We start from the raw sequence: 24854 nt of genomic DNA on the forward strand, positions 1-24854 counted from the left end.
CGTGCCGTATCTGGACTCAGTGCGTTTTGCTCTTTAGAGATTACTTGCCAGTTGAGAAGATATATAGACACTTAAAAGTAATTTATTTGTTTCTCATGAGAAAGAAAGATGTGCTTTATTTATTTTTTTTTAGATACAGCATGGGGACTACTGACTTGATTAACTCCGTTCTGCTATCAAGTTTTTTCTTTATTGGCCATCATTGCTAGTTCTTTCTCTAGTATTTATAAGTAATATTTATTTCATTTCTTTTGGGTCTAATTTTATTTTTGAACACGTAACCACCAGCCCGGGGGACCTGGGATCGTGCGTCGATGTGGTCGTTGCAAAGCTTTGATCCCACGGTGTCTGCACTGTTTCTCGGTGACAGCTCTGTTCCGAGAGGCCACCTTGGATTCCCCCTCTCTCTAGCAGCCACGTCCAGGGCCTGTCAGCTCTGCCTCTTGGGCCTGTCTGGCTTTCCTCTCACACTCAGCCCATCTCAGGAGCGCAGACTTTTCCATCCGGATTATTTAACAGCCTTCGGATCATTACCCTGCCTCCAGACTTTCTGGCCAGCTCCCGGAGGGGTTTGCTAAAACAAACAGATTGATTGGGTCTCTTCCTGGCTGGGAACGGTCAGTGTTCTTCGCCATCTGAAGGATAAAGCACAAACCACCTAGCCAAGCTCCCCCTCAGCCCTCTCCACAGGGCTCTGCCTTCAGTCTCTCCTGCTCTCCACGCCCCCTTATGAGCCCTGTGCTCAGTCCACTTGGGAACTGTCTGCAGGCCCCCTGGTCGGTGGAGGCTGCTGCCCGCACTGCCCTGTGCCTGGAAAGCCCATGTGCTCTGCCTGAGGAAGAGACCCATCTGCAGTGTGTCTGTGGCGAGCACTGGCCTGCAGGTCATTTAGTGCTTGACTAGAACCAGGTGTCTCCTACTTGATCTTTAGAATCGAATTTTTGGTGCCAAAACATCAGTGGACTTTTGCTGACTCCCAAAGGAGACAGCAGAAATTTGGGTACCAAATAGATCAGAATTTTTTTTACCCTCACCTGAGGATAAGTTCATTAATTTTAGAGAAAGAGGAAGGAAGGAAGACAGAGACATTGATCGAGAAACATCGATTGGTTGCCTCCCATACATGCCCCAAGAGGGGCTCAAACCAGATTGGGGATTGAACCTTCAACTTTTCAGTGTATGGGACAGCGCTCCAACCAATAGGGCCACCTGGCAAGGGCCAGATCTGAATTTTAAACCCACGGTTTGCCTGGGCAATCTACTTCAGCTTTGTAATCTTCCTTTTTCCCTTCGATGAAATGGAAACGATGACACCTGCCGCCCGCAGTTGTCTCTGTGCTACGGAAGCCCGCCTTCTGCCGACGCCCTCACTGTGCCCCCACTCGGGTGCCCTCTCCCCTGTGCAGCTTCCTGATCTTACTTGGGTTCTTCAGCTCCTTCAGAATTCCACCCCTGGAGTTTTATGCTGTCATTAAACTAATGCCGAGTGGTAGGCTTTGCTCCAAGTGAAAAGAGGATCATCCCTCCATCTAGGTGTCCGAACATGGTTCCCAAAAAAACATCACAGATGCCCCTATTTCATTCTACCTGAGGGCTATTATTTAAGGACCTCTTCTGAGCAGGCCTCCCGGCTTGGTTATTAGGAACAGAGGGATGACGTAACTCCTGCCACTAGAAGCTCCTGGCATTGTAATAGAAGTCATTGTAGTAGCAATCACACACACAAGCTTTTGTGGGGTTGTTGCCTTCTTTTTGAAAGAATGCTGTCCTTTTAACTGCCGCATACAGGTGCGGCCAGCAGCCCTGCCTCCCCTGCTCTTCCTCTGCATGGCAGACCCCCCCCCCCAAGTGCTGAGTGCCGAGGGCTGACAGTGACTGATTCATTCCATCTTCTGCTTGCTCCCAAATCGTCAGTGCCATTTCTATTAAAAATCATTAAAAATGTACTTCTGTATTTCAAAGTTTGTTATTTGATTTTGTGTCCCTATTAACCTCACATAGTATTTTAGATTGGAACATTAAGCTAGTTATATTTTTGTCCTAGACTGTATCTCAAGCATCTTTAAAAATAAGTCACAGCTATCAGTACACTTGCTTTTCTGACTAAAGGATGCACTTTTTTCCCACCAAATTTGGGAGGAATAATGGTTGTTAATGCTGTTGTTGAGTTCTGTTTACATTTACACTGGTGAAACATTGTTATTTTTGTTATTAAATATTTTACCACATTTTTTGCTTCAAAATTTTTTCCCCTATTTTCCTCCTCTAAAACCTAGGTGCATCTTACGGTCTGAAAAATACGGTATTCATTTTTAGAAAACCTTAACTTGAATCTCTCTCTAATGCTCTCCAATCTGTCCCAGAAAAACATAAGAAAGCGCCCCCTACCCTCCACAAGAGAAGATCCCCACCAGGCTGGGTGAGGCTGCAGAGGGCGGGGCGTCCCCTGCTCAGAATCTCCAGTGCTGCTCTCAGGCCTGCCCCTCAGCCCACGCAGCCTCGGTCCTCCTCACACGTCCTGGTTTGGAGAGCAGCACCGGCAGTCATTAGACAAGGTTTATTGAGCAACAAGGAGCTAAGAGTTGCATTCATAAAGATTTCAGTAAATTAGGAATGATAATATTCCTACTCTTCCCCCTGCCTATTTCCTTGTTTTTGGAATTCAGAAACCTTGGTATGTATAGTTGTTTACTTGTTTCGTCATCGTTTGGCATTTATTGAGCACCTAATAAATGCCACGTTGCATTGTAAGACCTGGAAATAGGGGTTGAATGAATGAGGCAAAGGAGCTCCCTGCTCTCATAGTGCTTACACTGCTGTGTGGGTGGGTGCTGAAAAACGAACAGGAAAGTATATGTGCTATAATCAAAATAAAATAGGGATTGGGCTTGGTGGACTGCTTTCAGTTGGCTGGTCAGGATGGGCCCTTCTGAGGAGGTGACATTTGATAATACCCAGTCATTACTCCTGAGAAGTAGACGGTATTCTGTGCATGATTCTGGCACAGAGCAGTGGCAGAGAAACAAAAGACAAAGGGAACAGAGCCCCCTGTTGCAGAAAATGCTTAGATGAGGAGTGAGGCCCCTGGCCTGTCACATTTGACCCCTGTAAGCTGTGTGGCCTGGGGAGAGTCATTTAAAGCCAGTGGACCACTGGTTCCCCAGGCGGCGGGACTGAAAGGGCTGGACCCATGGCCTCTAAGGTCCCCCATTGTCTCAGGTCTACCTTCCTAGCTTGCTTTGCTCTGCGTGGTCTACACTGCCTCCCAGTGTTATTAAAGAGACTTGGGTCTCTTTTATGTGCACTAATTCGTATTCTTGATTCTATGCCTGTGGTTCTGTGTAACGGTTAAAGCCCTGTGTGATCTCGAGAACGACGTGTACACGGTGTGGTTGCTCTGTGTCCCTGCACAGGTCAGTCCTGCCTGCCCTGCTTCTCCCCAGGACCAGGGCCTCCGCCGTTCTGCCTCTAGGGAGGCTGGGTGCTCTGCGGACACAGTCGCACGGCTCTTTTTGTGTCTAGACGATGGTCATGCCAGGGCTGGCTTCAGCTTAGATACAAACCAGAGACATAAAGATTTGATTAGAATCAATCCCGCAAGCAGTGTGATCTGAAGTCTCACATGACTGGTGTTCACTTCTGAACGCAAGTTGCTGAGTATTATCTAAACCCTTGTGCTCCCCTCTTAATCAGGTAGAACTGGTGGAACAGAGGCCCAGGCAGGGAGACATCACGACTCCCATAGGAAGCAATTTTTTAGGTGGTTTATTTCTCTTATGTGAAACTTGTCACTGTTTGGGTGTCCTTAAAGAAAAATCCTGCCTCCGTGTGTGTAGCTCAAATGCTGGGCAACGCTTTACTGTGAAGTAGTGTGGAATGAGAAGCTGTGAGGAAAGTAGCCCCTCTAATAAGGAAAAGACTCCCCTCAGCAAATGAAAAAGCCCTCTGAAAACTTGTTTCTGCTCTTTAAAAGGCAGATGTTTCACCTAAAGCTCCCTGTTTGATGGGAAGTGCTATTGCAGTTGCCTCCAGCAGACCAAGGTAGAAACTGGCCCGTTCGGCAGTCCCTCGTACAGCCAGCTGGGTCCCCGTCTCCCTGTGTGTTCCTCCTTTTGTGCACTGTAGGAGTATTTAGTCTGGTGAAATAATGTTGAGACAAAGAAATTAGCATTAACCCAGTCTCTATACCTCACAACTACTCCCAGGATAATTAGACATGGGACTCATAAAAGACATTCCTCCAGATTGGAGATGATTCCCAAGCTGTGGGTCTTTCATGAAAGCCAAGTTCATGCTCAGCTTTTGGGCTTGTGGGAATGCTGGTAGCCCAGGGCCACAGGGAGCGAGGCTGCCTGCATTCTCCTGCATCCCGCTGGAAGGCCAGTATCGTGACGTGAGTGCCTGGTGTTAGTTTATTCATTCTACAAACATACAATGAGGACTAGTCCTGCGAGTCTAGAAGTGCTTTAGGCAGTGGGGGTGCTGGACCCTGTTCCTTCCTGGAGTGCTCCCAGTTTAACAAGATACAGACATACAAATGGGTAATTATAAAGTAATACGTTTTATGCTGTGAAGGAGGTACAAGCAGCACATTATGTAAATGTAAAGAGAGCAGGAAGTATTTAAATCAGAGTGAGATCAAGGAAGGCTTCCTGGAGGAGATAACACTTGAGCTGTCTGTCATGAGGGAATTCTGGGGTTTGATAGAACAGTGATTAAGTTGCTGTGAGTTTCCAGTGTTTTGGGACATGTTTGATTTGTAATACGTAATATCTCAAGAGTTTATCAGAGGTCAAAGATTATTATCAAATACTGAACTTCCCTTCCTGACTTAAGATTCATAAGGAATTAAAGAAGCAAAGATTTAGGATTTTTGAAAAGATAAAAAGGATTATCATTCTGAGTTTACTAATTTAAAAGTATAACTGACAAATTGGTTAGTAACTTTAGCAAAACAAATACAAAAGCCCACCATCTTAAAATTATATAGATTGAGATATTCTTTTGCTATTTTAATGTATTTTCTTTGATTTTTATAACATCAAAGAACTAGTTTTATAAAAAAAAGCTATCTTTTTTAAAAAGCAAGAAACGTCTGGTTAAACCCAGAGATACAGACTCTCACAGGCGCTCAGCTGCCGGCACTCACAGGCCGCTTCTGTCCCTGGCACCGCCTTTATCTCGTACACTTGCCAAACTGAGAAATTACAATGTTTTTTACTTTAACCTTTCTTTTCCTGGGGCCGAGAGATACGTACGTGAGAGAGGTAATTTCTAGTACAGTATAGTACACGATAGTTCATTGTGCAGTACTTGGATTTGTATCTTTTAAAAAATTGTTTCTTGCTTTCCCTTTGAAGGTGGTGTTTGTGAGCCCAGTGAGGTGGCTGGGGTTTGGGAGCTTGGGGCCCCTGGGTGCTGTGAGGCCTCCCTCCAGAGCTGACTGGCTGCAGTGTGGGGCAGGAGACACCTTCAGGAGCCTTGTCCGAGGCTGGAGAGGGGCCCCTGCCCTTGCGGTCAGGGCACATATTTAATGTTTTCGGTGGTCTTGTTGAAAAAACGTTTATTCCATACAGTCTCTGAAGTTCACCCTGCTGCGTTGGACACTGTTGCCTGAACTCTGCTCTGACCTGTCTTCCACAGTGTGACTGTGGTCACCCCATTAAGTGCCAGTAAGCCTCTGGGTGTTTGCCTCTGGTCTGGCGTGCCCAGTTAGAAAGTGCAGCCATGCTCCTACCAAGTGATAGAGCTGGAAGCAGCTAGAAAAGTCTTGTCTAAAGTCTCAAAGTAAAAATTAAGGTTTTGACAATGAGAAAGTAGAAAAAAATGGCATTCTGTTTTCCATCATTCATCCTTTTGTCACTGACTTAGGCACTGAGTGTGTCAAACACCGAGGAAGCCCCAGCCCAGAGTTGTCACTAAACAAGAAGGAGACGCGTGGGGCTGAGGGGCTCCTGGGAAGGGAGCGGGAAGGGAGCAAGTGGGTGGCCATCAGGCCAGACCAGGGAGACCCAGGGGTGACCAGCGGCCCTGGTGGCTGTGGCTGTACGGCAGCACTTCCCAGGAAAGTGCACATGCCTGCCGCTCGGGCAGGTGGCCCTTCCAGCGCAGGCTGCACCCAGGGGCACTCCTGTCGGCCTTTTGCCATGGTGGTTGGATCCAGATTCATCTCGGATGAGGTCATTCATCTTGCCAGGGGCGATGGTTCAGTCTGCTCAGGAATGGAGGTCTCCGTGGCCAGGAGAGGCTCACGCTCACCCCCGTCCCTGCGTGTGTTCCTGTCTGAGATGGTGGCCTGCCTGTGCCTCCCCTCCTCCTGTGTGTGTCCAAGAATCCCTGCTTATCTCGTCAACTCGTCAACTTGACTGCAGTGTTCCTTACTAGGGACTCCACAGTAAGAACATTCAACAGGGAAAATCGGCATCTGAAAGTGAGGGCAGACTTGGTCACACTGTCCTCGATGGTGGTGGGTGCTTAAGGACGCTGTGTCTAGACTGTGCTGTGTGTGGACTGCAGGCTTTCAAACTGTGCCCCTTCTGCAGGGCGCCTTATTTGCACCCCTGTGGCGGGAGCCCTCAGGTCACTCGCGAGCCTAGGCAGGGTAGGGACACCGCTTTAAGGGTACGGGAGCATGCAGAGGAAAGCACTAGAGAAGGGCCTGGAAAGTTCTCCAAATGCTCTCCCTGCCCCTTATGCCAGTCGTTCCCTGAAAAGTGCTTCACCCTCCCTCCTGCAGATTGACTCCCCGAGCTCTCTGATCCACTCATGCAGAATGCCCACGCCTGTGTGTCATCTCAGTGTTGCTGTCCCAAAGAGATGGTGCTGCCTTCGTGTTCCAGAGAAGGGCCTCTGGTGGGCCCAGAATGGTCACACTGCTGCCCAGAGCCGCTGTGGGCTGTGGCCAGAGGCGATGGTCACCCTGCAGATGGCTGTCAGGGCCCTCTGCTCCGACCGCGGGTGTGAGGAGTGGGCACGAGAGGAGCGCCGGGCAGCAGCCCGGCAGGTGTGTGCCGCAGCTCTGTGACCAGCTGTGGCCCGTCCAACTCGCAGGCCGGGAGGTTCTGTCTGGACAGCTGTGTGTTAGTGAAGAGGCTGGGAGGGGACTGTGCACATGGCGAAAGCTTTAAAAATCTCTTCTGTGCCGCAGTGTCCTGGCCACCAATTCCTCATCCTCCTTCTGTGGTCAAAAGAGCTAGAATTGCATGTACATTGCGTTGGGTGACAGAAACAGGGAACTGGACCCTTGGTCATCAAAGTTGATCACGTGTCATTAAAGTACAGGAGAGGGATGGAAATGTGAGGCTCATGAAAACCCTCTCGAGACATTTAATATTTAGTGTTGTTCATGACAGTGAATTAAGATCATGCACAGGAATGGCTGATGGAACTGAAAATGTACATTGGACAGATTTTGTTTAATTGAATGTTTTTGTCACTGAGCCATCTGGAACAATAGAGAAAATTAGCCCTTCTGAATAATGGGGTTTCCCGGAGAACTCTAGGTTTACCTCTTATTGGAGTTAACAAAGCCTGCAATGTTTTACTTTTTGGGGTGTAACTCTATCTTCAACAGAGAATACATTGAAACTGAATCTTTCTTCACACCGCCCATCGTTACCCCACCGTGTGTGCGGCTCACCATGCGCCCCACCGCGCGCCCCGTGCTGACAGGGAGTGGCTGCTGTCGGCAACGGTCCTTTTTTTCCCCTCCAGATCTCTCGAAACCTTGGTTGGCTCTCTGCTAGTGACCTCAAGTCACGTTGGATTTTTTAAAAATCTGCTCTTTCAATATTCTGTGTATCCCTTTTCTGATTGAGACTATACCTCTCCCATATAGCAATATGTCCCTTCTGACATTAGGTGAATTTGAGAATAAGAAAACAAAGCTTATTTAAATAAAATAAAAATGAACAGTAACTGGGGCCCGCATTGGCACATGGAGGTCACTCTCGTGAGGAAGGGTAAGGCGCGCTGTGTTTGTGAGTGAATTTCCCGGCAGTACTGTGATAGCTGGAGGCTCGGTCACTTCGTTTTCCTCAGCTGTGTTCTTTACAACGGAGGCTGCCTGGTTGAGTGATGCCCAGATGAGTGAGGTGGCTATGCTAAAGCTGTCCACGTGCTTCAGGGAAGCCACTTTATTGTTTTTGGCAGAATGAGGAGAAAGGTGTGGTGGAGAGAACAGTATTAAGGGCTCAAAAGCTCATCCTGCCACCCATTAGTTGGGTGACCTCAGGCAAGTTGTTTAACCTCACACAGTCCCAAGGTCCTCGTCTGTAAACAGAGGGAAACCCATGGAGCCGGGGTGATGGTGACATGACACTGTACAAGTGAGGGACTGTCCCAGTGCCCAGCACACCAGTGCTCAGTGCACATTGCTGTTCCTCCCCCGTCCCTAGCTCCTTGCAGACAGACCAACCACCACGGAAGCAACAAGGCAGTGACCCACATGGAACCAGGATGCCTAAGTGCCCTTGAGGGGGGTACCTGGCTCCAGTCCCTGAGACCACATGCCCAAGGCCCTCTAAAACAATGGCCAGGCTCGCCCTGCCATGCCCACTCCCTGCGCTGGAAGTCTGCGCCTCTCCTCGCCTGCACCCATGACGTGGTGTAAAGCAAGAGTTCGTTCCCTGAAATGACAGGCTTCGGTCGGCTAGCCGTGTGGCGAGGCCAAAACACATAGGCAGCCGGCATAAAGTGTGTAGTGTGCTGCTGGACGGCAGTCTTCGTGATTAAAATCTGCCTCTGTGCCCCTCTCACAAAACACATCTCTGATACCTCTCCTCAAGTTTCATGCCATAACTTTAAAACATTTAAAGCCCTGATCCTCACTAGAAACATTTGGGTGGGGGGTAAAGGAAGGATCTTTTATTCCAACCTGCCTTTTTGGGTTCTTCACCATTTCTGAACAAGGCTGTGATATTACCTGACACCAGATGTGGGCGGGGGGGGCAGATCTTCACATGTTCCTACCGACAGCTCTGCTGTCCCATGCCCACCCCCCCACACCTGCCCCCGCCCCGCTGGCTACGCCAGTCAGGACAGAGCACCACCCTGGGGAAGGGGGCTGGGCTGCGGAGCCACAGGGTATGGGCCAGCAAAGCCCTCGGCTTCCTACCTGAGAGCTGATGGGGCAGGAATTACCCCCTTTTCCTTTCTTCACTTCTTTTAAGTGAAGGCCTAGAAAGCTGTAATGCCTCCGAGTTAGTGCTATTCATCTCCCCCAAACAGGTCCATCTGGAAATCTTCAGATTTTCCTTTGGGCTCCTAATAAATGATTCTGCCCGTTTGGGTTTCTGGTTCTGTTTGGTTACTGGGATATTTTGTCAAGATTGGAGTTTGGTCCAGGAAAAAGAACATCATGGGTTTCAGCTGGAGGGAGGGGGTCACCTTGTGCCTCCTTGAAATCCACTCTGCAAACGGTGGCCCACCGGCCATAGTGACTCCTGGTGGAGGGAACCTGAGCTTTAACTGGCTCCCTTTGAAGCTGGAGCAGTAATTGCGGCTTTGATTGCACCAACTTCACTGGTGGGTTGGGCTGCGCTGGGGCTCGCCTGGCCCGGCCCGGCCTCGCCACAGCCTCCCAGTGAAGCCTTAGATGTGGGAAGTCTCCAGTCTCCGAGCGTCATGCCTGTGGTTTCTTGAAAAGACTCTTGATCTGACCAGTTTTATATCTGTGAAGCAACGCTGTCAGGCCCCCATCTGTCCCGTCTGGAGCTAAGCCTTGGTCCACCCTGACACCCTCGTATTTATAGGAGCAACTAGGTTCAGACTGCCTCATCTGAGAGCAAGATGGTTCCTTTACCAATTTACTTAAATGTTGGTTCCACTGTTGGGAAAGTGTCCAGTGGGGATGAGGTGCTTTTCTGGTTGACACTTGTACAGAGGAGTTCTGAAGTCCACTTCTCAGGATGATTTGTAAAAATGCACTGAGATAATGAAATAATAGTGGGGACATGTGCAACTACTTGGAAAGAAGTGGCTTTAGTAGATGTTGAGATTCTTTCTGGAAGTACACATTATCTCTGCAGTAAATAGCCCCTCTGGACGGCCAAGTTTGTTTTAACAATTATGCTAGTACTGTGCTCAGCTCAAAAAGGGAGGTGGGGCTCTTTGGGGTGAGGTCCGAGGGGAAGGATGCCTGGGCGAGCACCGAGCACCGGTGCGGGCTGCGGCCGACTGGCAGGGCCAAGCCCCGCTCGAGCATGGGACCGCAGCCGCGGAGGTCTTGACCTCAAGACCTCAGAGTCAGGCTGCGGTTGGGATTAGGGACAGTACCAACAGAGGGACAGTTTGTCCCCCTCAGCCTGCAGACATTCCTGGCTTCTGATGGCTAGTCCACTCTGAGCCACAGCACTTGTCTTCAGCTGCCCTGAGCCCCGAGGCCAGGGCTGCAAGGCCGTCCCTCCTCAGCAGGAGCAGTCCGGAGCAAACCCGTGAGAATCTGGGCTGCAGAACCGCAGTGCCCTCACTGCTCCCTGAGCTCTGCTCCTTTCTCCTGCGGAAGACAGGGTCCTGCGGCGCTCTGGTCCTCCAGGGTGAGGGGTCAGTAGGTACCCTGCTTACATTTGGAAAACCACAACACGGTAGTGTGTGTTTTCCTGTTAAACAGGGCAAGGGTAACTTTGCAGGAGACAGGAATTAAAATTGTCATTGAAGACCTCCTCGGCTGACCAGCACCCTGTGGCTGACTTCCTTCTGTTTTTTGTTTGTATTATTTTTTCGGTAACTACCCAGATATGCAGATAGTTTCTCCAGTTCCGAGGAGTCATTCTGAGGGCCAGCATTGGTGATGTTGCAGTCATCCCAGCGACAGCTGACACGTTGCCGGGCTCCCTGTGCTCCGAGGGCCTTTGGCCTCTCCTCCCCGGGGCAGTTCTGTCTCGCTGAGCTCTCTCCTTCCGTAAACAGTGCTTTGCAACTGTAACCCCCCATCCAAAGTTTAGCTTTTGTTGTTAAACAGTTTCAAAGCATCCTTCTGTTTCTTCTCTGTTGTCTCTTTCCACTCACTTAAAAGCATGAAGAAGTTCACTGTTACAATGAATTTTGAAAGAAAACTGCTAGTGACAAGGACAGCACAAACACAGAAGGTTGGGATTCACCTGAGATCGTCAGGCACCTGCCTCCCCAAGTTCAAAGCAGGGGAGGCAGGTGCTCTCCTGGGTGAAGGAACCAAACTTTGGGATGCTTTCACTTTCCTTTTGTCTCTGTCTCATCCTGTTATGAAGTTATATTTTATTTTTAATTGCTTATTAAAATCTCAGCTCATTTTGGGATTTGGGGATTTTCCTTTGTGAAAAGTCATTATCATCAGCAATATTAAACAACAATTACTTAAATACTTGTCAAGTGTACATTCCAAGGCTAACATTAGAGATCCTAGTTATCAGGAAGGAAAAATCTTGAGAATTGTAAAATCTTAAGTAAAATTGGAGAGGCCTGTGCACCTTGGACTGAATGCGGTGGACCGGGCACACCCCGGGCGTGAGGGCTTGCGAGGGGCGCGTGCGTGCCCGGGCTGGTTGCGGTACGGTTTGGTCCCGTTAGTAGAATCACACAATGGGCGCCCACAGAGGACTCACAAACCCACACCCTTTATTTACATGACGGTTCTTTCCCTGATTTGGCTGTTGCCCACCATTACAATCCATGTTTGGCCATGATCCAAAGTATTAAGTGTATTTCAAAAAAATCGATTTCACATCATACATACATTCATACATACATATGTATACACATAAACACATACATGGAACCAAAATAAAGATTTCAGTAAAATGTACGTACCTCTCACGTAGTCTGGGGACTTGGGGCTGCCGTGCAGTTTGTTTTAACCATCACCAAATCAAAAAGTGGATTAATTAAGTGCAGAGACCTTAAGTCATAGACTGTAGTCAGTAGAGGTTAAAACCTTTTCAAGGCCTGTGGCAAATCCACATTAACAGCATTTCCTGTGTTCCTTCCTGAGGTGGAAAACGAAGCTCATTCCCAACATGCAAAGCCAAGGCAGCGGCCCCGGGACCTCTTCTGGAGATGGAAGCTTGTTGAAACCCAGACTGTCTCCACGGCTTGCCCAGTCGACCCCAAATGAGAACCGACACCAACTTCACTCTGAGGTCACTGTTAGAGACACTGATCCATAGAGACAATCACTGCCAAACCCCCGTTCATCTGCTGCGAGAGCCAAGTTCCAAAATAAAGCGTTAAAGGTTTTTTAAAGAAAATTGAAAAGCACATGAGTCTGCTAGCAGGCCCTGGGCCCGCTGGGCAGCGCGCCTCCCTCACGTCCCGCGCCCTTCCCCAGCATCTCACATCCATGCCCGTCTCCTTCCAGCCAGGGCGGTCGCTTGGCTGCTGGGCTGCCACCAGCCACTGGGGCCGGCAGCCAGCCTGCCCTCCCGCGTCCCAGTGGGGGCCTTGTGGAAGAGTCCCCTCTTTGTCTCCGTCTTCGCTTTTCTTCCTCTTCCTTTCTCCCAAAGCTTTTATTTAACAGTGCAAAAGGATCAATCTTAACGTTTGCTTTTTTAAACTTGAATTTTTTTTTTAATTTACACTTTTTAGTTTTAATTTTCTTGTATATTTTGCTAGCTATGAGCTTTTAAGTAAAATTCAAAGATCTGGAAAAGTTTAAAATAAAAATGAAATGGAAAGAAGCCACCTTTGTTTTGAGCAGCATCTTGTCCAGTAAGTGGCTTCTCTGTGAATGACTTGTAACAAATAGTGGCCTCTCTGTCTCCGAAGGTGTTCGACAGAGCTGAATAAACGTAACAGCCGGATCCACTCTGTCGGTAGCAGTGGGCAGTACTACGTATTTCATTTTATTTTTCTTCTGATCTCTTCTTCTTTTTTTTAATGGTAAACCTTAACAGATACTTTCAGTAGACCAGTTTGCAGTGAATTTTCATTTCTTCTCACCCCTTCTTGTAAAAAGCCCAGCACTTGAATTGTTATTACTTTAAATGTTCTGTATTTGTATCTGTTTTTATTAGCCAGTTAGTGGAATTTTATGCCACTTGTTAAAATGACCATTGATGTACCCATTTTTTTAAACAGCAAGGCACAGCCTTCGCCCCAGACTGTCATCTAACGTTTGTCATTCCAGTTTGAGTTAATGTGCTGAGCATTTTTTAAAAGAAGCTTTGTAATAAAACATTTTTTAAAGTGTAACATTTTAAAAGAGTGAAGTTCCTGCTAATCTGGAGTTGGTAATGGCGAGCTAAACCCAGGGCCAGGCCAGAGCGGTCCGAGGTGCTGCGGGCGCAACTTTCTCCTCAAAGGTGCTTGTGTGGGGTGGGCCTGGCCCCCTCGTTCCCAGGTGTGGACGGAAACCAGGGCCGAAGCGGAGGGTGTCACCAGGATTCAGATGGGACTGACCAGTGGTTTCCCATCCATTGAACTAGCACGAGGACCGCTCATACTACTGGTGTAACCTAAATCTCTCACTGAAATCCTATCTCCTCTTTCCAACCTTCAGTACAGCTGGGGAACAGCTGGCTACCATACTTGTAATCCTCCACATACTGTACTTGAAGATTGCCGTTAAATCACCCCTCAGATTTCTCCTCTCCAGGCTAAGTAATCCCAATTCCTTGAACCTTTCATCATCAGTCCTTTAATCATTTTTATTACTATCCTCTGGAACCTCTCCAATTCCTCTTCATTTAGTCCTAAACTTGAACCAGGGAGAAATGTCTATTCTGTGTTCAGGGGACCTACTTGTTACAAGGGTTTCATATTCATTTGAAAAATCTCAAGTTTTTTTAAAAAGATTTTATTTACTTTTAGAGTTGGGAAGGGAGAAAGGGAGAGAATCATCATGTGGGAAGTACATCGACACCTCTCACATGCCCCCTACTGGCCTGCAACCAGGCATGTGCCCTGACCTGACAGGGAATCGAACCGGAGACCCTTTGGTTTTCAGGCCAGTGCTCAATCCACTGAGCCACACCAGCCAGGGCTCTTAATTTTTTTTAAATGTATGTGAACCAAGTAGGTAAAACTGTCTAAAGCACCCATTGTGCTCTTTTCAGGAGTTGACTAGAAAATCCAACAAAATGATGTGAGAAGTGGTATTTAAGTGTTACTTTTTGGGGGGGTGGGGGCCAGCAAAGGTTGTTGCAACATATTGATGGGGTCTTCTGGATTTTGGAAAGAAACCCATTAGTGAGAAAATTCTCTCCATCACGTAAACAGCAAAGATATAGATCTGAGACTCAGGCCTTGCCCAAAGCCCACTTAAGTCTTCTCCCTTGGTTCCTCCTCCTCCACATTTTTGATAGAAAAGATGAATAAATGTTGAAATGGGTTGTCTGCATCCTCTCTGAACCAGTAGTTCCTCCCCTACATTCAGTCCCCTCCTTTTTCACATTTGCTTTCAGAGTAACTTTTCCCAGAGAACTTGAATGTTACAGTTGCTTTCTTCAGACAGTGGTGCTGGGGTAGGAGAGTCAAGGGCCCCCTAGAGACACCGGCCATGGAAGCTTTCCCGGGGGCCACCCAGCCACCGCTTCTCTCGGTCTGGGAGCCATGAGGCTTTCTTCCCAGCCCCAGGCTCCGAGCTCAACCGTGTGCCCTGAGGAGGAGAGTGGGTCCGCCTTTTTTCTAGGAGCCAACCTTCCTCTTAGGTCACAGTCAGCATGCTGGCCCTTAGAAGGGGTGTTTCTGAACAGTTTCGTGACTACAGTTGTCCTAAGTATGATCGTTGTTTCATCTGCAGTTTGGTCTAAGGCTGCAACAATGTGGAACCTCTAATCGGGGTCCATGAGCACTAACACGACGTCCGTGTGGCTCTCCTCTTAAGAAAAGCCACGAGGGAGCAATACATGGTTCTGATAGACAAGGGGGAAATGCCACATGACGGAGTCGTTGCGCCAATCACACTTACTACACGTGCCACGGGATGTTATTTTTATACATAATTTTAAGAGCTGCCTTACTCCCAGGAATACGTACAGACATACACACAAAACTTTGAACTGCTTTTTAATAGAAACTGGAAAGTTTGCAATTAAGCATCTTAATACTAATAGAGTGTGGCTCAAAATGCTGCTTATAAAGGTGTATTGCGGGAAAACATAAGATCATTGATTTTGTTGGCTGTCACTTAGTAAATAAATACCATTTCAGAAGTTGCTAACCTTCCCATTAGAGAGGGGAAAACCTATATAATCCCACTCTTCTCCGAAGTGGTTCTGAGGGAGGCTCGGGGAGGGGTGTAGCCAGAGCAGTTATTAAACATCATTCACATGAATCAACCTAAGTTAGAGCTTTAGACATATTAGGTAATATGGAATGAATAATTTGGGGTAAACCCCAAAGAACTCAAGTGAAAACTGGCTGTTTACTTCATTGCCCATGTGAGGAAAAAATGCTTATGTCTACCATGGGGCAGGGCTGTGGGCCGGTGACTGGGATAAAGAGCAAGGACTGGTGTGCCCTCACTCAGTACATTTCACGGTGCACCTGCCATGGGCTATGCTGGAATAATTGTACACGAGGAAAATGTTTCTACTGTTTGTAAGCTTATTCACCACCTGCGTTTGTTATAATGTGCAGACATCCTTTTCCTGAATAGGAATTTGGACTTTAAAGACCAGGCTCCGAGTTAGGAAGGAGGCGGCGCAGCAGAAGCCCAGGTTCAGTCACTCGGAGCTGGACCACACCCCTCCCACCACAGCTGGGCGCGGTGCACCTACCCCTCCGAGCACACCTCCTTGCGGGCTCGATGAGGAGATCACTGACCTCTACAAAGCTATGGCGAGGGGCACAGAAGAGAGACACCTGGCACACAGGAAATAGCTAATAAATGAATTTCCCCTTGAATTGTTCTGTAAGTGGTTATTAAACATACTTTTTTTGCCCACTGTAAAAAAATACCATTCTGTATTGCCTATGGTCATACAGCCGTCAGCACATTTCTTCTGTCCACGGACACAACAGGCAGCCAGGACCAACCAGTCTGTTCTGCACCAAAGACCAAGGAAATACAGAGAATGGGCAGTTTGATTTGTATTGAGTCATCTATGCTGATTTGTTTGTAAGTATTTTTCTTACTCTGCAATTGCTTGTTACTCCAACTTCCATGCTGAAGCTTAGGATGACCGCCTCTCTTCGCCCCTCCAGTCTCCGCCACCCACAGCCCCAGAAGAGCAGGGATGGGGAGGCCCAAGCCATGGTCAAGAACCTGGAGTGGAGTCCTCAGGAGGCTGCAGTCGCTGCGGTCACTGCGGAGGGGCAGGGGCTGCGAACTGCATGTCCGTGAATGAGCTCTGCTGTTCCTCAGTGACCGCCTGGCATTTGACATACCTGTGATTTCTGTAAAAGGCCCCTATAAACTAGTGCTCTCTCTTAGCAAAAGAAAACCCCCAATACACAGGAAACTTAACAGGGAAGGGTAGATAACAGAAAAATCAAGGCAAACGCATTAATGACAACCACAGGCCTGTGAGTGAAGAATGCCATGCCAGCTACTGGCAGAATCCACAAGAGACGGAGCGCTGAAAGGGCAGCCAGTCTGAGACCAGGGTGTGTGGAGAAGCACGAGTCTCTGTCAGCCGTGCAGACTCGGCCCTTTAGCCCTCCCTCCCGAGTGCACCACCCTTTCATCTGACATCTGTGGAGCAAGAGCTGCTCACCTGGGGAGCAGTCTGCTGGTGGTCATCTCTTCCCCGGACTCGGCCCACAGAGCTGACCCAGCAGGGCCAGACAGCGGTGCTCCCACCACACACCGATGTGGTGCCACCGCCTCCCTTTTGAGACTTGGACACGGAGGCTAACAAGCTCTGGTGATCTACCTCCCCAAGAGTAAACGCCAAAGCCTCCCCACAGCTCCAGGATGAGGCACATAGGGCTCAGTACTTCAAACTGCCCCAAGCAGCTGCTCAGTTCAAACGTGTCTTCTTCCCAGCACTGGTTCAGGAAGCTTCTCAGTTCCCTGTCCTCTAAACACCGTGCAGTGGATGGCTGTTGAAGAGGAAGCAGGACCCAGAGCTCTCATTCTAGGAGGTTTTCCCTTCTAATACCTGCTTGCCTAAAAATTGACTACAGGTTTTGGGTGGACCATCCCAGTAAGGAGGCTGAGGTGTCCTACGGAGGCCGGGAGCACCATACCCACGCAGCAGCCGTCTCCAGGGATGAAGGCCCGCATCGTCACCCACCGCGCAAAGGGGCTTTGCCTTGACAAACTGCACTATGGGAGGGCAGTTTCTCTTCCGTTCACATTCTACCATTTCCCTAACTACCGTGCTAGGGAAACCTGGGGACCCTCTCTCCTGTATATTTGTGTTTTCTCTAGGGCCTTAAATTACCCAGTCTACCCTCTGTACATAAAATGTAACTTACTCCAGCACAGGCGTCTCCTGCAGCTCACTGGTTTCCCGTGTGCTCTTCCCTCCCGAGTCCCCCTGCCAGCACCTCCCCAGAAGTTTGGGAAGATCTTCCACAGTGGCTGGGGGTGAGGTGTGGATCTCCAGCACTTATCTTTACCCGGGTGGACCCACAGCTGAACTTCTATGATGCTTTTATAAGACTCTTGGCTGTTCCCAATCTTCAGCACTCTCCCCTTGAGTGTAAGATGTTCAGGCTCTCCATAAGCCGTAGGCTGCGAAGGAGCTGTGCCTTCCTTCCAAACTGGGCAAAGAGGAGGCTGCCATGGTTGCTGTGTTATGCAACACAGCGTGCTCAACGTGTGATGCCCACCATGTCGTTTGGTCTTCAACAGCCCTATGGAATCCGGGCCGTCATTCTGCCCATTCTCCCAGACAGACCAGAAGACGACCCCCCAGGACTACACAGGTAAAGAGAGTGGAGATGAGCACTAGATCCCAAATCTGTTTAATTCCAAAGCCCACGGTATTAATCATTTACCATGTTGCAGAACTGGTTGATTCTGCAACAGCTACATTTGGTGAGTTTAAATAAAACAGTGAATTGGTATCAATTATGGGATTTTTGTCTTTCAGGAGTTAAAATTTGTTCTGCCATAGAAATAAAAACTGTGATTACGAAATATTGAGACTGATTTTAAAAATAGAATTTATACAACCAAATGAGTAGAAAACAGCAATGCTTCCATTGTTCAAAGTATTTTTTGTTACTATTTATATAGCATCAATGCCTGTTTACAAAAAAATTAGTCCCACAAAATTAGTCATTCCTTGTATTTTTAGTAGATTTAATTAGTTACTTTGGTTGAAATGTTAAAAGGATTAAAATCAAGGCGGGACAAGACAAAAGCCTGTTTCAAATGTGTGAAAAGTGTAATTGAAAAACCAAGAGAGAAAGCAGAAAGTACGTTGTATAAGCCATAACTAACATATTAGTTCTACCTTTTCTGTCAATTAGTGGTAGAGTCTGCAACAAGCTACTAAAAGCTGACCTGTTAATGAATCAGAAAACTTTCTATATAATAACACTCAGTGGGGAATCCTTTTATACCGGTTTCTCAGTTCCAAAATCTGGTCCCACCTTGCCCCCATGCTGTGCCAGTTAATAATCCCCAAAACAGAAATAGGATTTACAGTGATATCAAAAGAAGCCAGACAACCTTTTCCCCACATGAAACTGTTATTAACAGTGAATGTTACGCACATTGAGGGTCCACAATTTTTATTTACAAAGATGTCTTCCTAAGCATTAAAACTATTCTTCAGGGAATAAGGACTTCTGGCCAAGATGGAGGCATAGGGAGATACGCTTTGCTTCCTCCCATAACCACAAGGATAACAACCAGTTTAAAAACAAAAACAGCCCTGGCTGGCGTAGCTCAGTGGATTGAGCACGGGCTGCGAACCAAAGTGTGGCAGGTTCGATTCCCAGTCAGGGTACATGCCTGGGTTGCAGGCCATGACTCCCAGCAACTGCACATTGATGTTTCTCTCTCTCTCTCTCTCTCTCCCCCCTTCCCTCTCTAAAAATATAAATAAAATCTTTTAAAAAAACAAAGAAACAAAAAACAAAAAACAACAAACAACCAGAACTGCCAGAAAATCAAACTACATGGAAGTCCCACAACCAAGGAGTTAAAGAAGAAGCATTCATCCAGACTGGTGCGCCAAGACAAAGAAATATGGTTCAAATGAAGGAACAGATCAAAACTCAAAAGAACTAAGCAACAAAGAGATAGCCAACTTATCAGATGCAGAATTCAAAACACTGGTAATCAAGAAGCTCAGAGAAATGACTGAATTTGTTGCAAAATAAAGTAGTGAAGGCCATACAAAGTGAAATAAAACAAAATATACAGGGAACCAACAGTGAAGGGAAGGAAACCAGGACTCAAATCAATGGTTTGGACCAGAAGGAATAAATACACATTCAACCAGAAGAGAATGAAGAAACAAGCATTCAAAATAATGAGGCTTAGGAACCTCTGGAACAACTTTAAATGTGTCAACATCTGAATAATAGGGGTGCCCGAAGGAGAAGAGGAAGAGTAAAACATCGAAAACGTATTTGAAAAAATAATGAAGAACAACTTCCCCAATCTGGCAAAAGAAGCAGACATGTAAGTCCAGGAAGCTCAGAGAGTCCCAAAGAAACTGGACCTAAGGAAGCACACACCACGGCACATCATAGTTACATTATCCAAGATTAAAGACAAGGAAAGAATCTGAAAAGCAACAAGTGGAAAGGAGACAGTTACCTACAAAGGAGTTGCCATGAGACTACTGGCTGATTTCTCAAAAGGAACCTTGTAGGCAATAGGAGGCTGGAAAGAAGTATTTAAGTCATGAAAGGCAAGGACCTACATCCAAGATTACTCTATCCAGCAAAGCTATCACTTAGAATGGAAGGGCAGATAAAGTGCTTCCCACGTAAGGTCAAGTTAAAGGAGTTCATTATCACCAAGCCCTTATTCTATGAAATGTTAAAGGGACTTATCTAAGAAAAAGACGATCAAAACTATGAACAGTAAAATGATAACAAACTCAGAACTATCAACTGAACCTAAAAAAAACAAAAACAAACAATTAGAACAGGTACAGAATTGGACACAGAAATGGGCATCACATGGAGGGTTAAAAGCAGGGAAGGGCAGAGGGAGAATGGAGGAAAAGGTACAGGGAATGTACAGGGAATAAGCATAATTGGTAGACACAAAATAGGGGTATGGGGAGATTAAGAATAGTATAGGAAATGGAGAAGCCAAAGAACTTGTATGTATGGCCCATGGGCATGAACTAAGGAGGGGAGAATGCTGGAGGGAGGGGGGTGCAGGGCAGAGGAGGAGAAAAGGGAGAAAAAAAAATGGGACAACTGTAATAGCGTAACCAGTAAGATACATTAAAAAAAAAAAAAAAACCAAACTATTCTCAGAGAATACTACCTTGCTAAGCCTAACCGAGGTCTCCGTGATAGCTATGCTCAGAGGCTCACTCAATCTTTTTCAACAAACCATTTCATCAATTGTGTGGTTTTCCTTCTAATCTCAAACTTGCACTTCTACAGTAGGAATATAACCACTAGGAAGGCAGTAAAGGGAAGAGGAGGGGAAAAGAATCCTCTTGACCTAAAACCTGGTAGTTACTGAGGACGCCACTCTCAACTAAGGCATTTATGAGGATGTTCAAGATGCCTTCCTGTTCACAAACATGATGCACAGAAAGATTTTTTGAAAGTGATAAAAGGATGTTCAGAGGCAGAGGCCAGGGTTTTGACTCGCTGGTAGGCTAAAAGTGCATTTAAGAATCTTAGCCAGAAAAAGAGTGCTGTGACCCTGACCCTCACATCCTGGCAGGCTGGTGGTCACACTGCTGAGTTTTCTCTCTTCCCTGGAATTCAGTGGTCAAGAAAGAGCCCTGCCATCTTCGGGACAAGGGCCCACATCCTGTGGGCAGTCCAGTCAGTGCAAAGGAAATGAAGCCCCTCCTAAGGCCAGAGCACACGGCAAAGGTCGAGAGCCAGCCCCAGACTGAGTGGGCGGCGGGACCACGACGGTGACCTTGAGTAATGGAAACGGCGGTGGCATCACAGGTGCTTCCTTTTCTTCGTTAGGAAATATTTTATAAGAATAACCTACAAGTTTCCTAACCAGGTTCTGTGTGTGGTAGAAATGTACATATTTATTTTCCTATTATGCTATAGTTAGATGCAAGAAAAAAAGATTAATAAGCTCCCTTCTGTCGGGGGGGGAGGGGGAATCTCTCAACCATTAGGCTTATGACCCAGGACACCAAACAAGGATGCCCGTTTTGGGGACACTCCTGTTTGAAAGTCTGGATTTGAAATTCTCAAATTTGCTATTTTGTATTTAATTGTATCATCAAAGCCTAGTTCTGATGCTGGCTCTGCTACAAAATTTCTGGTGACCTTGGGCACATAACTTAGGGATCTCAGGGTTTCTGATGCCTCTCTAGCTTCAAAACTCTATCTTGGAGGACACTTTTACAAGCCAATGACTAAGAGGAGCTATGAGAAAGGAAAATGGACTCATGGACGGAGACAACACTGTGGTGATCGCAGAGCGGAGGGGGGCATATGGGGACTAAATGGTAATGGAAAAAAATACAATAAAAACATTTTTAAAAATAAAAATGATTTAAAAATGAACAGTTTATCTTGGCCTGGGGATGTGAAGTACAGCACGGGGAATGTAGTCAATGATACTGTAATAACTATGTGTGGTGCCACGTGGGCACCGGAAATATCGGGGGGACACTTTGTAAAGTATGTGACTGTCTAACCACTGTGCCAGACACTTGAAACTAATACAAAATATTATTAAATGTAAATGGTAATTAAAAATATTTTTTAAAAACTTTAAAAAATAAAAGCAGTTCACAAAACATTATTTCTCTGTGTTGGCAGAAAATCCGGAGTGACGCCTGCAGTTGGGGTGTGCGAGCGCCCCGGCCCCCCCTCCGCACCACGGCCGTGTGAAACTCCAGCCACGCACTGAAGAAGGGGCAGCATCTCGCCTAAGTTACCGAACTTTACTCTTATAACCATTTAAGCATATTATCATTTTTAATTATACATGTTTATTTCAATTCAAATTTTCACAGATTAAAAGAATGTGTTTATTGGAGTCGATTTATAGGTAGTTTGCAGTGATGATTTCTCATGGAAAAAAAAAAAGAGAGAGAGAGAGACAGACCATAATCATTCTGATTTTAGATGTGGATGAAACCTCTTCCAGCAATCCAAGCACTCGGAGACACTCCTGCTAATTCAGCAACGCATCTTGATGATGAGCTGAGTAGAGACAGGACACTTGGGTCAAGCCCAGAATATATGGAAAGGCTCGAGGCTGCAGGTAGCAAACGTTCTCATAAAGGTGCAATGCAGCGCTGCTCCCTGCAACACTTCAGACACACCACGGACACGTCCACAGCTACGCCGCCCCCCATGTGGCGGTGATAAGCCCAGCGCTCTCGAAGGAAGTGCCCTCCCCTCCACAGGTGACTGTATCAGGCAATGAGTTACGAAAATGGTGAGGTTCCAAAAAAGTGTTTGCTCTAAGGCACCAAGGGTGTAAAGCTTTTTAGAAAACACATAGAAATGAACAGACTAAAAAAAAGGCATTCATTTTCAGTGGAGGACTCTGCTGTATGTAGATAATTATGTCGGATAGATTATAATCAAACTGCACGTCTAACAGACTGTGCTGTGGAAGAGAACGTCTGACCCAAGAGCATTCCTGCGGCCACTTGGGGCAACTGCTGGTACCAGCTGACAGAGTTCTTCCTGGAGCCAGAGACCTGCACTTGTCATTTGTATTTGTAAAATCCTTCTCCAGTCTTCTTGCCGAGCTTGTTCTCTGCTACCATCTTATTCACAGACGGGCTGGGCTGAAACAAGGGGTTCTGGGTGTCCAACTCATGCCACCCTATTGAGAGGAGGGGAGAGGGCTTAAGATGAAGTGCAGGGTTGATTTTTACATCTCAGCATTCCCGGGGCAAGTCTAGTGGCAGGGCTTGAGGGGAAGGATCCCTACTTGGATGGGGAAGAGCCCCTTGAGCGTGGTGCCCCGCAAGCCAACATGGTGGAGGCAGAGGAAGGTGCTGGTGCCGGCCCAGGAGCCCCAAAGGAGGCATGCCGCCCACCCCCAACCCCGGCCGCCCCCCCCCCCCCCCCCACCGCTGAGGCCTGGCTCTGCCTCGACCCTCCTGAGATCCCTGGTTCGTCTGTGGCTGTGGCCCTCATTGGCACAAACAACTTGCAGAACATGTCAAATTTCTGAATTTGCTGCCACTGGTATTTTACGTCCTCTCAAAATTCTCAGGGTCATGCTCCAAGTACAACCTTCCTCACTCCTCCCAAACACATGAGTATTCTTTGTGAAACTTGGTAGTATGAGCTACATTCAACTTCAGTAGTGCAATTTTAACAATTATTTTTACCCTGTCTTCAGATCCTCTAGAGTTAAATGGACACTTCTTAAAAAACTGGTTGGGAGAGAGGAAGAGAGAGAGAAGCACTGATTTGCTGTTCCACTTATGTATGCATTACTGGTTGATTCTTGTAAGTGCCCTTGACCAGGGACAGAACCCACAACGTCAGTGCATGGAGATGACGCTCCCACCGAGCCACCTGGCCAGGGCCTGAAATGGACACATTACAAATAAATGGCTGTGCATCTTGACTGCTGGGGAGGTGATGCTGATCAGAATGAGTGAGAGAAGGATGCGGTGCACCAGTGTTCGCTTCCTGGTTTGCACACCATGCTGTGGTCACGTAAGATGGGGCCACGGGACAGTACTGGACGAGGGCTAAACAGAACCTGTCCAATTTATACTGGAAACTTCCTGTGAATCTATAATTATTTAAAAATGAAAAGTTAAAAATAAAAAAGATACCCTGTGAGGAGACACTAGGCAGTCACATTTTTCCTTCTCCTACCATCTATCTATTAACTTGAATCTAAGCTGGTGTGGTCAGGACTTGGAAAGTCTACTAAGACCCTTATAATTTATTTTAAATAGGCATTAGAAGTCAGAGCTGAGAGAAGGACAACAGAGAATCCCAAGTCCTACCATCCATGATGAACTTCGTGGTATCCAGCCCGACGTAGTCCAGAAGTTCAAAGGGGCCCATGGGGTGCCCAGCTCCCAGCTTCATAGCAGTGTCGATGTCTTCCTTGGATGCGTCACCTGGGGAGAAGAGGGCAGCCCTGAGTCACCACCGTCTTTCCCGCAATTCTCCTTGTCAAGCTGTCAGTTCCAGAATTACCAGTTTCACATATTTGCACATTCAAAAAATATTCAGAGTCAGGATTTCTAGCCTGGTTAAGATTTTGCCAAATACATCACAAGATTTCAAAGCTATTCCACCAGGCTATTCTGTGAGGTGAATTCTGTCGTTGGAAAGATAAAGCCCCAGTGGCCTGGAAACGTGAGTTACTTTCTAATGGCTTGGAATTTTCTAATTCTGGGAATAATTTACTAAAATATCACTTAAAGCTAGAGCAGGTTTTTGATTGATAAATAGACTTTTTTTTTTAAAGAACTAGGTTTTATGTTTTTGTATTTATTATATACATATTTTCCCATTCTAGCTTTCTTGGTTTTACAAGTGATGAGTATTCCTGCAGAATCACATGGACATAAGCTCCTCAGCCAAGATAATATTCAAAGAAAAGTCCAACCCTGATTTAGAATGGCCATGCGAGTTGGAAAATGTGTTGAGAAGACTAAGACAAGGGCCAATATGCTTTTTCCTTGGAACTTTATCCTAAACATACTGTCCTTGGACCACACGAGGTCTTTACAGAGAACAACCTGTTGTCTTTCTCCGAGGTCAGGAACGGGAAGAGTCTCTAGTAACTGGCTATCTAGTATTTTGTTGCAAAGCATAAAGGGGTAATTATACTAAAATATTAAAATACTCAGAGGTGTCCTACCTCAATATTTCAGATT

General features: G+C 46.8%; 2 protein-coding genes across 7 annotated transcripts in view; one reads left to right on the forward strand and one right to left on the reverse strand.

The window, feature by feature from the left end:
• Positions 1 to 13162, forward strand: part of LEF1 (lymphoid enhancer binding factor 1) — a 112659-nt gene extending 99497 nt beyond the window's left edge. For 4 of the 6 annotated variants that reach the window (XM_028506465.2, XM_028506464.2, XM_036025556.1 and 1 more), the window contains one exon: positions 11966 to 12091. Coding sequence is in view for 3 of the 6 variants with exons in the window: in XM_028506464.2 (XP_028362265.1) it covers positions 11966 to 12045 (80 nt within the window). In the remaining 3 variants the exon portion in view is untranslated. Of the gene's footprint in view, positions 1 to 11965 lie in introns of all 6 variants that reach the window. The other 2 variants (XM_028506466.2, XM_028506467.2) reach the window with 1 other exon arrangement.
• Positions 13163 to 21957: 8795 nt separating this feature from the next.
• Positions 21958 to 24854, reverse strand: part of HADH (hydroxyacyl-CoA dehydrogenase) — a 49721-nt gene continuing 46824 nt past the window's right edge. The window contains exons 7-8 of the mRNA XM_028506626.2: positions 23973 to 24089; positions 21958 to 22825 (exon numbers count right to left, since the gene is read on the reverse strand). Coding sequence (XP_028362427.1) covers positions 22707 to 22825; positions 23973 to 24089 — 236 coding nt within the window. The 3' untranslated portion in view covers positions 21958 to 22706. The remainder of the gene's footprint in view (positions 22826 to 23972; positions 24090 to 24854) is intronic.

Source organism: Phyllostomus discolor, chromosome 1 (assembly GCF_004126475.2).
Source record: "Phyllostomus discolor isolate MPI-MPIP mPhyDis1 chromosome 1, mPhyDis1.pri.v3, whole genome shotgun sequence".
Classification (NCBI taxonomy): domain Eukaryota; kingdom Metazoa; phylum Chordata; class Mammalia; order Chiroptera; family Phyllostomidae; genus Phyllostomus; species Phyllostomus discolor.